Raw genomic sequence first — 14269 nt, forward strand, 5'->3', positions numbered from 1 at the left:
TAGTAACTTGATGTAAGAGCTAAAGCACAATAAATATGCAATTTTTTTCCCGAGGAGATATTCACATGGTTACCTGTGGCTGCTGTTGATTTATGACGGAGGAGTAAGGAGAAGTAATGAGGTCATTTATATGGGGGGGGGGGTCTTTTCCCCTCAGGTCACGGTGATAAACGACCTGCGGGCATCCAAGGGACAAAGCTGCGTGTAGCGGAGTGTAAATATATTTTTTAACATTCTTTATATATTTAAAGGCTTGTTTTCATTTATAAAAACTGCAACTTCCTCTTGACTGCATGGGAATTAAAACTTAACATTGCTTTCTACTTGGGCGGCTATTAATAAAAGCGCGACTATATTTATCACTGTCATTATTTGCATTACAATGACCAGTCTGAAAGGGCTTACATATGACGGGTACACAACTGTTCCTGCCCTTACCCTACTATATGAAGTGCCTTGGAATAATACAAGTGTATCAGAAAAATAATTTGGTTCTATGTATTTTATAGGGTAATCAAGGGGAATACATAATTTTGGCCATTACTGCAATAATACTTGTCCTTCTGCAAAGAGACATTAAAGAAATGGTGTGACTTTGGTTTCTTTCATTTCACGTCGTGTGCTAAGTTGTTGTCTGAGCCTTCAGACAGAATGTGTGAAGAGGCAGCGTTTGGCCTTTTTCAAATGTGATACAGTGAGAGATTGACACACTGCTGGTGGAAGCTTTCCCACAGAATACTCCTTTCTGGCATTTGATTCTGGCTTTCTTTTTTTCTAACAACTCATCAAAAGCTCCCAAAGTCCATGTTTTGTGCTCCCCTCTACTTTATTAATTGTCCTGTCCAAACGCCTGCCCTTTGTCTCATTATGAAGCACGTCCACCGAGGCGGCGAGTGCATCTCCATTGTTCCGGGAGAGCGGCGCGACGGGGTCCGTGTCCTCTGCGGCGATACTTTGACTCCGCTGTCCTCCTGCATCTATAAAACTGTCCACGCTACAGCATCATTCCCCATTTCACGCTCTCCTGCTGGAGGTCAATCTAGCAGAAAACAGCCAGTGACAGGTCCAGCGCCGCAGCGCCTGGCACAGGCTGTGCCTCTGTATTCTGGACCGAGGACAAAGATAACATTGACTTTTTGTTGAGAATTACAGTCTGGCGACGGACGAAGCTAGCAGGACAGACTGACGTGGGGTTCAGCAGGTCTGTCAACGTCTAAAAGTCTTTTTAACAAGTGTGTGTTGTCAAATAATAAACACGTATATATATTCATTCTTTGTACTTTGATTTAGATTTGAATTAATGCCAGAAAAACATTTAATCTCCTTATTTTCTCTTCTTTCTAAGAAACCAGCCTTTAATAAACAATATAAAACATAAAAATATAGTTAATACAGACAAATGAGTGGTGAGCAAATCATGAAAACAAAATCCTTTGAACAGGATATAGTGTGTACTTATATAAACCTTACCATGAAAACTATGTCTTTTGAAGTACTTATTGCAACACCACAGAGCTAAGCCAGTAAATCTCCGACCAGTTGAGCTGCTCTGGGATCAGCTTATTCCAATCGGTCACTGTAACATATTGAAAAAGGCAAATGTCCAGGACATTTTTTAGAATGTTTTCCTGCCAGCCCCAACAATAAAATGTCTGGAATACGTTTGAGTGAGAATACAGAAGGAAAACTTAACAGTGAGTGTTTGGGTGTGGTCATGATGTTTCTGAAACACAAACAGGAAGAATACAAATATTTCAGAATGAAAAAGAGGAGCAGGAATCGAGAACTTTTGGTGATGAGGACACCAGACAATGTCCAGACATAAATAAAAAAAAAAAAAACATCTTTAAACTAAGTAACTCACTTTCATAACTAACACGTTCTCACTTCCTCCTTGAAAAAAACATTTCTCCTGTGACTTCGCAAATTCTCAAATCCCTGAACCACAGCCCTCATCAATTCTTGTTTCCCTGCTCTATTAACCCTTTTGCTGACGTCTTCTACTTGTTGTGGCACCTGAAGCTATTCAAACGGATCGAACCAACTCATTAGGGCTTGAGCGGTGATGGACTGTCCCTCCACCGGTTGTGAGGGGAAGTCGCTCGATTAATGATGACCAAACGGGGCGCTCGCCGATCGGGGAAGGTAGCAGGTGCTAATCTGTGTGTGTGTGTGTGTGGGGGGGGGGGGGGGGTAAACATTATAATTTGTGGATGGTGGCGAGGATTCTCGAAGTGCTCACTTTGGGATGTGATGAGGAGAGTGTGGAAGGGGTGTCTGTCTGAGGAGGCCCCCCTCGGAGGATTAAAGATAATCATTAAAATCCCGCCTCGTTTGAAGGAGGGAGACGAGTCCTTCCTCTCGGTTTTCCTTTCCGAGCAGGAAGCGTTCCAGCTCTGGCGCGACTCAAGTGCACTCGAGAGCCGGCGACGAGGAAATGAAAAACCACGGGAAATTACTTTTGTAACTTGGACGAATATGACGTCCTTAACAACCAGCCCCCAGAGGAGGGCGAGGAAATGTGATCGACTCCAACGTGATTGCTGTTGTCTGAGGTTACAACTTGTTCCGGTGGGGGGGGGGGGAATCTACAGGCCACTGCCTTCAGCTTTGTAGTGGAAATTTGAGTTTAACCAATGAAAGGACACCGATTGAAATGCACGAGCTGCACTTGACAACTTAGAAGTGTAAAGTTGGAGAACTTTAAGCTGTTAAAACGAGTAAAGATTGACGGATAGAGGCAAAAAAAAACAGGAAACTTTAACCAAAGGCCTTCAAAGTTGACTTTACGCAGCAGAAAAGAAAGAAACACAAGTTTTATTTTTCACAACAGGTTCGGTTGACAGTGTGGTGAAGAGAGAGGAAGTATGAAAGGCTTTTATTATTTGATTAAGTGTCATTTGAGTTGATAAATCACCTCCACTTGTCCTTCAAGCAGTCAAACGTAACAGTGCACTGTTGATTCTTAACTACGCTCTGACAAAAAGCAAATGTTCAACAAGGTGTCACCACTCAACCCCCACAGACTCTTCACTAAGGTACATAAAAATACATATATGTTAAGTGTATATATATATTTCCCTAAGAATAACCAGTACAGTCGGTGTTATGTATTATCTATAGGAGGGGAAATGACACGAGCAGATTTTGTTCCGTGCCACTGTTCCTTCTCCTTCCGTCTCAGCAGGACTTCCTTTTCCGTGCTCGTCTTGCTCGTGCTGAAATATTTACATGGCTGACAGTGACATTGCCTGCTGTAAAAAAAACACGAGCCCCTTTCATCTCGACAGGATTATCTCTGTTCGATGAATAAATGAGGGGGTAAACGTGTAAACACCGGGACTCATCTTGTATTGTGTTGTTAAGCACTCCGGTGTTTACTCTGGTGAGCGGTACACGACCGACGCAAGTCAAACAAATGTAGTTTTTTTTCCGGATTGAAATGATATTTAATGGGCGGCTCCCCGGCTTGCTCGAAACGCCTCAAGAGTTTTTTTGTTGTTGATGGTAATGTCATCTTCAGTCCGTATTTCCAGCTTCAATCTACCACTTGAATCCTTTCAGCATCTTCTTGAATGCGGTGTGCCAGTTTCCGGAGGACCAGCAGTACTTCAGCGGATGCCGTTCAACAAAGCTCCCTCTCTTCTTGCATCTGGAATAAAAGGGATTCTTAAAGAGCAGGGACATCAAAGCCTGTTTACTGGCCTCAGAAAGCAGAATTTAACTGAAGCTTTTACTGTCAGGCTCTTTTTAACCTCCGAGTCTCTGTTTGTAAAGCCGCACACTAAGCTGCGAGTGCCACTATTGGTTCTATTTTACTGAACGTTATGGTCTGAGGGGAATATATTCAACAAAGGCTGTTGGAAAATGCATTAAATTTATTCCGAGTCACAATAATAACATTAAAAAGTTTTACTTCAGGTTAGTACCCTTGCCATGCGTCTTTTTCCTGACGCCGCTTTAAAATAACGACTTTCACTTTGGAAATTGATGAGAAGATCAATTACCGCAATGGACATGTAGAAAGAAAATGCTTTTCCTGTTTTGATTTGCTGGCAACACTTCCAGGAAAAGCTCACAGGAGTGGAAGAGAGAGAAAGAGAGAGAGGCCATTCCAGATTATTCCTTCAAGTGCTTTGATGAGATTATTGGAAACCAAATCCATCTCGCCCGGTTTCAATCACGGCTTTTTATGGCGCATGACTGGAAGCAAGGGGAAGAGGAGCGGGCCAAGAAAAATACAGCAGTCATAACAAAGACCAACACAAGAAATACCACACACAGTCCTGTGGCCTCCAAAGAGGCTCAGGACTTTAATTAACTAAAACTGCTACGCCGTAAAAAACTTTTTCAACTGTATTTTACTTAATTTAATACTGGATAAGTATAACAAGCCAGGTGTACTTTAACTTATCAAAAGTCTCGTAAAATATTTTTACTTTCACTTGTTAAATAATGTGTGTGCCAACATTTTAGACAGTACAAAGTAACAAATTAGGTAAGGTTAGGTAAGTAATCAAGTACAATACCTGAGTAAATATTAAGATATCTAGCTTCTGACATTCAGGATAATTGTATTCCTCTGTTTTGAAACTATATTCACTTAATTAGGGCACTCACATAAAAATCAATTATTTTCCTGACATTTAACAATTAAGGTTGTTAGATATGAAACTTGACAAATGAGACACCCTGCTGTTGTTAGAGTTTACACTTAAAAAAAGCATACATTTACCCTTGATGATTTAAAGAACACAATACATCAGTCATCAGTTTGAGTTTTTTTGAGAAATAATGTTTTTTCCCGATCAGGTTTGCAGTGAGTGGCTCTGGAAACTACAAAACATCGGAGTAACCATGGCCATAAAAAACATTTCCCTGTTTTTTTACAAATAAGTTGCATATTCACGAAATTATTTTTAGTGAATTAGCGTAAAAGGCAACTTTTCAGTGAATGACTTCCTCTCGCCTTTTTTGTGTTATTTTTCTCCAGAACTTATATGAATTAGAATGGTTATATGTTTGTATAGGTGTTATAAGAATACACCATAACAAATCTATGGCTGATATGGGCCATGTTCTCCTGCAGTTCTGTCCATGCGTGTCCGCCTGAAACAACGACACAAGACCAAATTGTACTTTTCTCAACGGACCATTATGGTGGAGTTTAAAAAGGGGCGAAAAGAGCCGGTGCTGGAGGCAGATTGTTGTAATGAGGAGAGTCAGAGGGGGAGTTAAGAGGTTGAAGAGTAAGCTCTGATTCGGAAGGAAAAGCAGCTTGAAGGGAGGGGAAGGAAGTAAATCGGAGGGGGCAGCATTTGCAATCAATGGCGTTTCTCTTTCCGGATTCTCCGTGAGCAGGAGGGTGAGAAGGTTATGCATCACAAACTAAAGTAGGACGGAAAAAGAAGGAGGGGGGGAAAAACCCAGAAAAGCGCCAAGTCAATACCCTGCAGATGCATAATGCATAGATTGAGGACTGAGGAGAGAAATTGGCTGCGGAGAGATAGTGTTGACTGTATGTGGACATGTTTCCTGTGCCAGCGAGAAAAAAAGACAAGGGGATGTTTTTTCATCAAGAAAAAAAAAAGGAGGCAGTGAATTGGAAAGATAGTCCACAATTGGGACTGACAGATATTTCACATTTAATATTGTTGATGGAGTTAACACAGACCAGACTTCTTCAATATCCAATTTGACCCAGCGTAGCAGAAAATGTGAACACAGAGTCATTTCTCTGCTTTAACCTGCACCACTTTCCGAGATTATAAAAATAAATGAACACGCGACGGCCGGGGGAAACATCGAGATTGACGGCTCGGCTTAATGGAAATGCAGTAAACACGGACTGGTGTTATTAAGCTGTAAATTGGTGTGGGACTGGGACTGGGATTGGCTGAGTCTGGTCACTCAGCTCCCGAGTGAGACAGAGAGCAGGTGAGAGACCAAGTCTGAGACCGAGCGACTCTCTGGTGATTTGGGTTCAGATGAGACAGATTGTAAAAAATCCTCCTGTTACTCCAGTGAAGCACGACAGATTTCTGCACTCTGTTCGCTCCCTTATTGACTTTTTATCCCCAAAAAGTCTGCATTTTTATTGTTTTTTTAACATATCACAAGTTTCTTTCCCACTTAAATCCTTCTGTCCAATCTGAGACACATTTTCAAAGCTCCAAACAAAAAAAAAGAATGTTGCTTTTACTGAATTTACAGTCAAATTACTAATAATTCAGAAAATACTTACATTTTCTGAACATACGAGCCAAAATTAAGAGTTTGCATATTCTCATTTAAAAATACAAGCACGAAGCATCATGCCAAAAATGATATCTGATGTTCAAACCCTTCAAAATTGAATACAGTTTCTAGTTCTGCTAACAAGCTGGCTCATCAATAGCTGATTTAAGTTTTGTAAAATAGCCCAACTTGATTTCTTCAACTGCATGGACATATACAGTAAAAAAGACAGAGCGGCACAGAGGAGGAGAGGGAGAAGCTACTGTTTGGATGAGAGAGAGGACCAGAGGAAGCGGAGATACGGGGAGAGGAGTGAGAAAGAGTGGTGGTGTTCCAAACAAGAGACAGTGTTATAAACCCTGGTGCATCGCTGAGAGAGGCTGGTGAAAGCCTCATCTCAGACTCAGGGGTACATTCAATATTCGGTATTACCAGACTGTCTTCTTCCCTGATTACCATTTCACAGAGTAGCTGTCGGCCTTGAGTCCTAATGCTAACACTGTCCTAATGCTGTGTGTTTTGTTTTTGCTCCTCTAGAGGCTGCAATTTGGGGGAAAAGGGAAATACACAGGATCTCCTGCTGTTTTCTCACCTCGGCTCTTTTGGACCTTTTAGATTCACACATACAGCTCAGAGAGAAGTGTGCTGCAGTCTCGAGTGACAGCTTGTTAGCGTTGTAAGCACCGAGTTGGTATCTCCTCTTTTGTTTTTAGACGACCTCCACTGACAACTGCACGAAGCAGAACCAAAGGAAACGGGCGGGGGGGAAACACGAGGACACCTGTGATTGCACGGGACAACGCACCAGTTCAACCACTCACACGCAATCACGAGCCCAGTATGCCGGCCATCCACGAGAGGTTTCCATTTTCTTTTCCTCCGCTACTCTCCTTTCCTCAAAACCCATTTAGGATTTTTATTTCCTTTTCCTGCCTGGAGGTGGAGAGTGTATGATCATCAGCCACAAGAGCGAGTGTCCCTCCTGGAGGCAGAGCATGACGGCTGCAGGGACATCTCCGCTAACGGCTGCCAGAGGCGGCTCCTGCATGCCAAGTGGCTCTTTCCCAGGTGCACAGCGAGAGACGACACAAGATGTGATGTGGGTCAGAAAGTGTGGCCAAATGTCCCAAACTGGACAGGTTAGGGGCGGAGACATGTGTTGTCCCTTTCTGGACCATTTTTATGATGATTATGGGTTGTACTCTTATACATTTGGCACCAAAGGTAAATTTTTCCCCCAAGCAATTTTAAATTTGTCACTACTGCAATTGTGTAACTTAAAATTGTTCGTGTACATCCATCTAATAATTCAAGATATATCTGTGTGGATGGATGTGACTCGCAGATCTATAGAGCCGTTCATCTAATCGTCTCCAAACTAAATATGTGTATTAAGGGGTAATTATTAGAGTTTACAGACATAAACAATCTAAGGCACACGTTTCTATGTTTTGGGTGATTTCTTAATTATTTCAAACAGCAATATAAGGCATCATTGTTCAATAATTGAGAGGCTATTGATAAAAAGGGATAATCTTTACCTCATAAGTGGCCACACTGTCAGACTTTGAAAATGCCTGCTGCAAAGTAAAGACTTCTTTTAGATATCATGTTGCCAAAATGCAGATGTTGACTGGTTTATGGTAAAAGTAAATGATGAATTTCATATTAACAATGAAAACTGTGTTTTAATAGAATTATTGCAATGTATGAACGTTTTATGAATTCACTGACTCATCAGCTATTTGGCTCAAACGTGCGAGTGTAGAAAACCCATCTTAAGTTTGGCCAACCCTCGGTAGAGTGCAAAGTGATTTATCCCCTTTCGCTCCCCCCGACCCCCCCACCCCTCTCTCTCAGGCCCTTTCCCACGATGCACCGCTGTTTCGCTAACAAGAGAGGACAGCCAATCGAAGTGACCCGCCTTGAGCTTGCTGTTCCCCCGGTCTTGTTTTCTATTTGAAAAGCAGCCCACACTCTCACAGGCCATTTAGCCGGTGCAGTAATGACAGGGGCAAACGCTTGCTCGATCCAAAACAGCACAAATGGATATAGTAACAGGTTTGGAGAGGAGAGCAAAACAACACCAAAGCCGCCCGCCTATATTTTAGTTTGTTGTGCGAGTGTGAGGTCTGCGGGGGGGATGTGCACAGAACATTTCTATTTCAACAGCGAGTGTGTGTGTTCTCGCTTCAAAGCCAGGCGGTGCTGCACACTTCAAAGTCCCGCTGCTCGCATTTCCTCACACGCGTGTTCATTTGGGTGCACGCACGTTGATCCAAATGTCCTGGAGGACCGGAGTAATGAGACACTCCCCTGCACAACCGGGCATTTGTTGTTTTTTCGGGGGGGGGGGGGGGGGCTGGAGAAAGTACAAGACTCCACCACGAGCGGCGGCGACACCGACGAGCAAACACTTTTCATGGGGCAGAACAACATCATCTCAGCAGAGGGACATAAGAGCGAGGGGGGAGGGGGGGGGGGGGATGTGTTTGTTTGCTGGTTTATATGTGTTGGTCTTTCAAATGAGAAAGGAGCTCGTCGGACCGTGCAGACACACTCTCCGTCTGAGCTGCGTTCTGAGGCGGGAATTGCAAAAGCAACGCGGCGGGAGGACCGCAGAATAAATCGACAGAAGCAAAGAGGAGAGGGAAAGAAGAAATCCACAGCCCGGGGGTGTTTTCCCCTCGGGCTCTGTTGGGTTTCTTTGAAGCGAACCCTGGTGTGATTGCACCATTTGCGCTGTTGATTTGAACAGGTGTGAACGGATCCCTGGTGTGGACATCAACACCGAGGACGCTCGGACAGGACAAGTCCAGATCCAGTCTCTGTGGTGAGACTGGAACACTGACATCAGAAGGTCTCAGATCCTTAACTCCCATTTTTGTCATATTGTTGTGTTTGTTCAAAAGTGTAAAACAAAACAAAGAAAGTCCGATTGACATTGATACAAAACCAACAAATTCTGACCTTAAATTAAAGTTTTGAATTTTGCTTCATAAATGACACAATTGTTTAATCTGATATCAAAATATTTGTCAGTTAATCAACTAATCAATTGGATTTGCACCGTTGTCTAACACTAACCCAATTCCAGTCTAATGCTACAGTCCAACAATCCTTTCACTGATCGCTGTCCGTGGTCCTGAACTTTCAAAATGTGACGGACACAAATCTGAAAAACTCCAAAGACTACAAATAGAATACAAATATCTCAGGGTGGAAAAATAGGAGCCACATACAACGAGGAGGCGGAAAAAGATAAACTTGGAAAGTCAACAAGATTCGAGGGCCTGGGATGATAGGGTTTGATGTCAGGGTCGATTGGATGAAAATAAGAAATCATGTAATTTCCGCACCTGAAGTATACGTCATGTTCTAGCTCCTGTGGGTTCTACACAGGCACCCCCCCCCCTCGCCTGAATGCTCAGAGTATTTTCCTACTTTGCAAACACAAACTTTACAGGGCATTTGACAGATTCCACATCTGAAAGCGGCGACAACGTGAGCTTTATAGCAGCTTCAATGGAATTTCACTGCAGAAAACCACTTTTAAGCAAAGAGCTTCCTTCTGGTCTCTCACATTTAAAAAGGCCAGTCAATAGTCAGGGGCGGGGGGGGGGGGGGGGGGGGCACCGCAGGAGAGGAACAGGCACCAGTTTCTCTACCGACAACAGCCTCATTTGTCCGGAAAGTACAGCGGCAACGGGGCCTGCTGCGCTCCGGGCCTCCGCTTTATCTCGACTGGAACATCTTGCTCTCTTGCCTTTGTTATCGCCAGCGCTGTCACTGTTTCCAGTGGCTTAAGCACACCGCTTAACACGACAAGTTCCCCAACAATTCTCTGAGGGCTTTCACAAGGCGTTCAATGCCAACTAGAAGTAGGCAAGCAGAAAACAAACAGGGGGTGTATTTTAAAAAGAAAAAAAGGGCAAATCGCAACACACAAGGTTTGCCTTTTATCGGGCTTTTTTCTTACCTGTAATATCGGGCTTCTGTGGCATGAAGAACTGATAGAAGGTCGGCTCCGACAGGCCCTTGACGTTGCGCGCCGTGATCTCCACTTCATATCTCGTGTTCCACTGCAGCGGCTGAAGCATCGCGAAGTCGTTCGCTCCGGGAACGAGCTTGGTCATCCACTGCTCCTCCTTATCCTGACGGGGGGGGGGGGAAGAGGAGCGTGGAGTTAAAAAAACAACAAAAAAGAGAATGTAAAAGATGGTCTGCTGAATGAAATGTAGAGCACTGATTCAATTTGTAGAGATAGAGCATGTGGTTTATAATCTGGGGGTTGTGAAAGTTACTACAAGCAGACATTTGGTCACAGACTCTCTTGTGGAGGTGAAAACACTTAAGCTTTGTTTTTCATCAAGTTCACATAAAGTTCTCTGGTACGTGTCCATTCCTTTGTGTCTTTTTTCCTCCTCCTTTTTTACGTCATCCTTCCATCTCCTCCTTCCTCCCACCTCATCTTGAGACCAAACAAAGGATTGGAAAGGACGGCTGAGAGCTGCAGCCTGAAAGCACGGTGCACTTAACATTCTTGTCTACTTGGCAGCTTGCGCTCGCTGCGTTTGAGTGCAAACGGGGCTTTTGTAAAAGTCAAGGTCCGGGCCGTAAATGTATGTAACATTCGTGTGGCTTGTCAGGGAGCTATGATGGCTCCGTAGTTGTTTTTTTTCAGGGTTCAGTCAACTGCCCCCCCCGCCATGTAGGGGTGGTGTGCTCCCGATGCCAAACGAGGCCATGAGATCACAGGGCTGTGAAGCAAGCACCTTCGTTCAGTGCGTTGTCATTCCAAAAGCCTCGCCGAGACTCCCTGACCCTCCTTATCCGCCGCATGTTTTCATCTGCGGCGGTATTATTTTAAATTGCCGTCACTTCCTCAACAAGACGGACAAAATGCCTGCTTGGACACATTAGCATCGGGGAGATGGGAGATTTGGACGAGCTGAAATCCACTTAGACCTGTGGAGAGTTCTTGTGCGAGTGCCATCTATTCTGCTCGCTCGCCTTATCTCGTGAGTTTAAGCTGCGTTTTGCTTTTTTACACACACACACACACACACACACACACACACACACACACACACACACACACACACACACACACACACACACACACACACACACACACACACACACACACACACACACACACAGCCCCGACTACTTAAACGGATGAGTGAATTTAGACAGTGAATGTGTACTCCCATTTAAAACATGAATTGTGAGGATTGAAAAATAGGGATTCTCGAGCAGAGCATTATACATTTTCGCCGCCCACGCACCCACTCAACTCAATCAATGGGAACCTATCAAACCCGTGAGTCAAACGCACACACACAAAAACACACACACATACACACACACACGCAAGCACGCATGCACACGCTGACACACACACACACACACACACACAGCGGGAGAAAATTGGATTTCCATTGTCACTTCCTGAGTTTCTGTTGTGTTAAACAAAAGCCAAAACCAAGTGCTGGCTTTATTCATTCTCCAAAATTGAATTCTCCTTTTTATCCTTAACATCATTTTGATTTCATTTTTAAACTCTTACTATTTCCTAAAGGAGCTTGGAACTGCCGTTGTGAGCAAACATTGACTTCGGTCAATTAGTGTTTTGTGCTTGGGAAGGTACGTCAGCACCGATAAGACCCGGTCACATTGTATAAATGCTAATGAAAGGCGCCTCAGTGATTCCTTTTCTTATCTCCTTTAGCGTACAATCACATGCAAAAGCAAACGAGATACAATTCCTTGCAAAGCATCTGCCGCCTTCCGCTGAATGATAATGTAGTTTAGAGTGAGTGCAGTGGGATCCTCTCAGCACTGGGGCTGGTTTCCTCCTTCCTTATGAGTTCCCCTTCTCATCCTACCTTTTCCGTCGAGGTTTAGGGAAAATGCTTAGGAAAGGACATAGGAAGTACATCTTTTGACTATTGGACTGCGATAAAAAAAATTTGGAGGGGCAAGTCATTATTGCCCCCCCCCCCCCCCATCTTTTCACTTTCTTGCAATTGAGTCATTAGCTCCACCAAGGACCAAGGGACCTGTATCTACCACTAATGTCTATCTAAGGTAATGAGGATTCAGAAGGGGAATCAACAGTTTGTGTGTATCTTTAACAATATCTCCACATGAACCTGACAGTTGTGGTGCGGATCCAGAACCGTCAGACCAGGCGTTGTTTTGATGGTGTTGCTGGGAGGTAAGCGCTCTCACAGTAAGCCCTACTCCAGCTCAGACATTATGATGGTCGGACTCTGACGACCCATCTGCCGACGCCACGTTCACTCACCGTCTTGTACTTGACGATATACTCCACGATGGGCATCCCTCCGTCGTCCTGCTTGACCAGCCCCAGCCGGTAGGCCTTGCCCATTCCCCTCTGCCCGTGGACCGCCGGCGGACTCGGCTCCCCTGAGAGAACAAACGTATGTGTGTGAGAGAGCAGGTGGGAAGGTGAGATATGAAATCAGAACGCAGAACAAGGACAGAGATGGCTTCAAGCTGAATTAAATTCATATTACAAGGTAACTCCCACCGTCTGGACTATAACTAATGTTGACTGGAGGCTCTTATTATTCCCTGTATTTTACTAATTGGGTCTTTTTTTGAACATTCATCCTCTGTAGCTGCACGGCTGTATAATATCCACCGGTGGAAACCCACGTTTCTACGGCTTTGCCTGGATTTACTGCAACTCAGCGGTGCCAGATTGCCAGAATAAATAAAACGCTCATCATAAAACCCTGGCAGTGATTTTTTATTATTTTTTTTCAAAGCTGCAGTTTTATATCAAGACACAAATTTGACAGGCCCAATCATTTGGATTCATATCTACTGAAATATGAGGCTGTAACCATCTCCCATATAAACAAGCTGGAGTTTCACAGCTCGGCAAATAGGCCTCATTTTACCAAGATGTCGATGCTTAAAAAAGATTCTGCAGGATATTTGCAAATATATTTCTAAAGTGTTTAAATAAAAAAATGTGATTCCATAGCTTTCCATAGTGTCCACTGTCTAACGCTATAATAGGTTACATTGTTTTTCATCAATCTACAGCACATAATCATTGGTTGACTCCTGAAATGTGCAAATAATTTACTATGAATTCGGTCTAACGGCTACGAACCCATTGTATTGGAGTGATTATGACTGGATTTCATGGGCAAGTGGCCTTTAGGACAGATTTGATGGGATCCTGAGGAGATGAGAGGCTCTTATTTTGTAAGGGAAGAGGAGGGAGTCTGACTTACGGATGGGCAGCGTCTGGAAGGTCTCCGTGTGGCTGAACTCCCCCTGACCTTTGCCGTTGACGGCCGCCACTCGGACCTCGTACGTCGTGTTGGGCTCCAGCACCGTCAGCACCACCGTCGCTGGAGAAGAGACACGGCCAGAGTTCAAGTCACCTGGATGTATGCTGCTGCCATCACTCATTTAGCCATTGAAGCAAACTGTTAGATGAGAGGGTTTCGTTATGGTTTGGGCCAGAAAGCAAGTGTTTTAACCCCCAGTGGATCAGTTTGATATATTACAAGTAATTATTATAACATTATGAGCATTCATCAGTCAAAAAAATGCCTTTTTACATATGTACATCACAAAACCTCCACAATTAGTATAAAAGAATAATGCAGGATAATATTTCCATTCGTAGTTTTGCTTTTACAATAGAACGCGATCCAAACAAAAAAGAAAATGAATAAAATCAAATTCCCAATGTATATAAGGATGAATCTGATACGATCACTGTGTATTATACTGAATATGAGATCAATAGCAACATTGAAATACATGTTTAATACGTGGAATTCCTCCTGGAAACTACATTGATTATTGAAGAACACATGAAATCTAATTACCAGACCACATTACAGATTCCTATTTAAATTGTAAAGTCGTTAGAGTCTATTTACATAAGCGTCACTATCAGGAGGAGCCGGGCAGAGTCTCGGCGGCATAATGAGCCTGAGTGAAAGTTGTTGTTTTTATCAGTTCCGCACAAATTAAA

The 14269-nt window shown here is 43.6% G+C and overlaps 1 protein-coding gene across 1 annotated transcript in view; it reads right to left on the reverse strand.

Moving 5' to 3' along the window:
* Positions 1-14269, reverse strand: part of LOC128430780 (neural cell adhesion molecule 2) — a 72952-nt gene that overhangs the window by 14210 nt on the left and 44473 nt on the right. The window contains exons 13-15 of the mRNA XM_053416826.1: positions 13515-13634; positions 12551-12672; positions 10217-10391 (exon numbers count right to left, since the gene is read on the reverse strand). Coding sequence (XP_053272801.1) covers positions 10217-10391; positions 12551-12672; positions 13515-13634 — 417 coding nt within the window. The remainder of the gene's footprint in view (positions 1-10216; positions 10392-12550; positions 12673-13514; positions 13635-14269) is intronic.

This window comes from Pleuronectes platessa, chromosome 24 (genome assembly GCF_947347685.1).
Source record: "Pleuronectes platessa chromosome 24, fPlePla1.1, whole genome shotgun sequence".
In the NCBI taxonomy this organism is placed as follows: Eukaryota; Metazoa; Chordata; class Actinopteri; order Pleuronectiformes; family Pleuronectidae; genus Pleuronectes; species Pleuronectes platessa.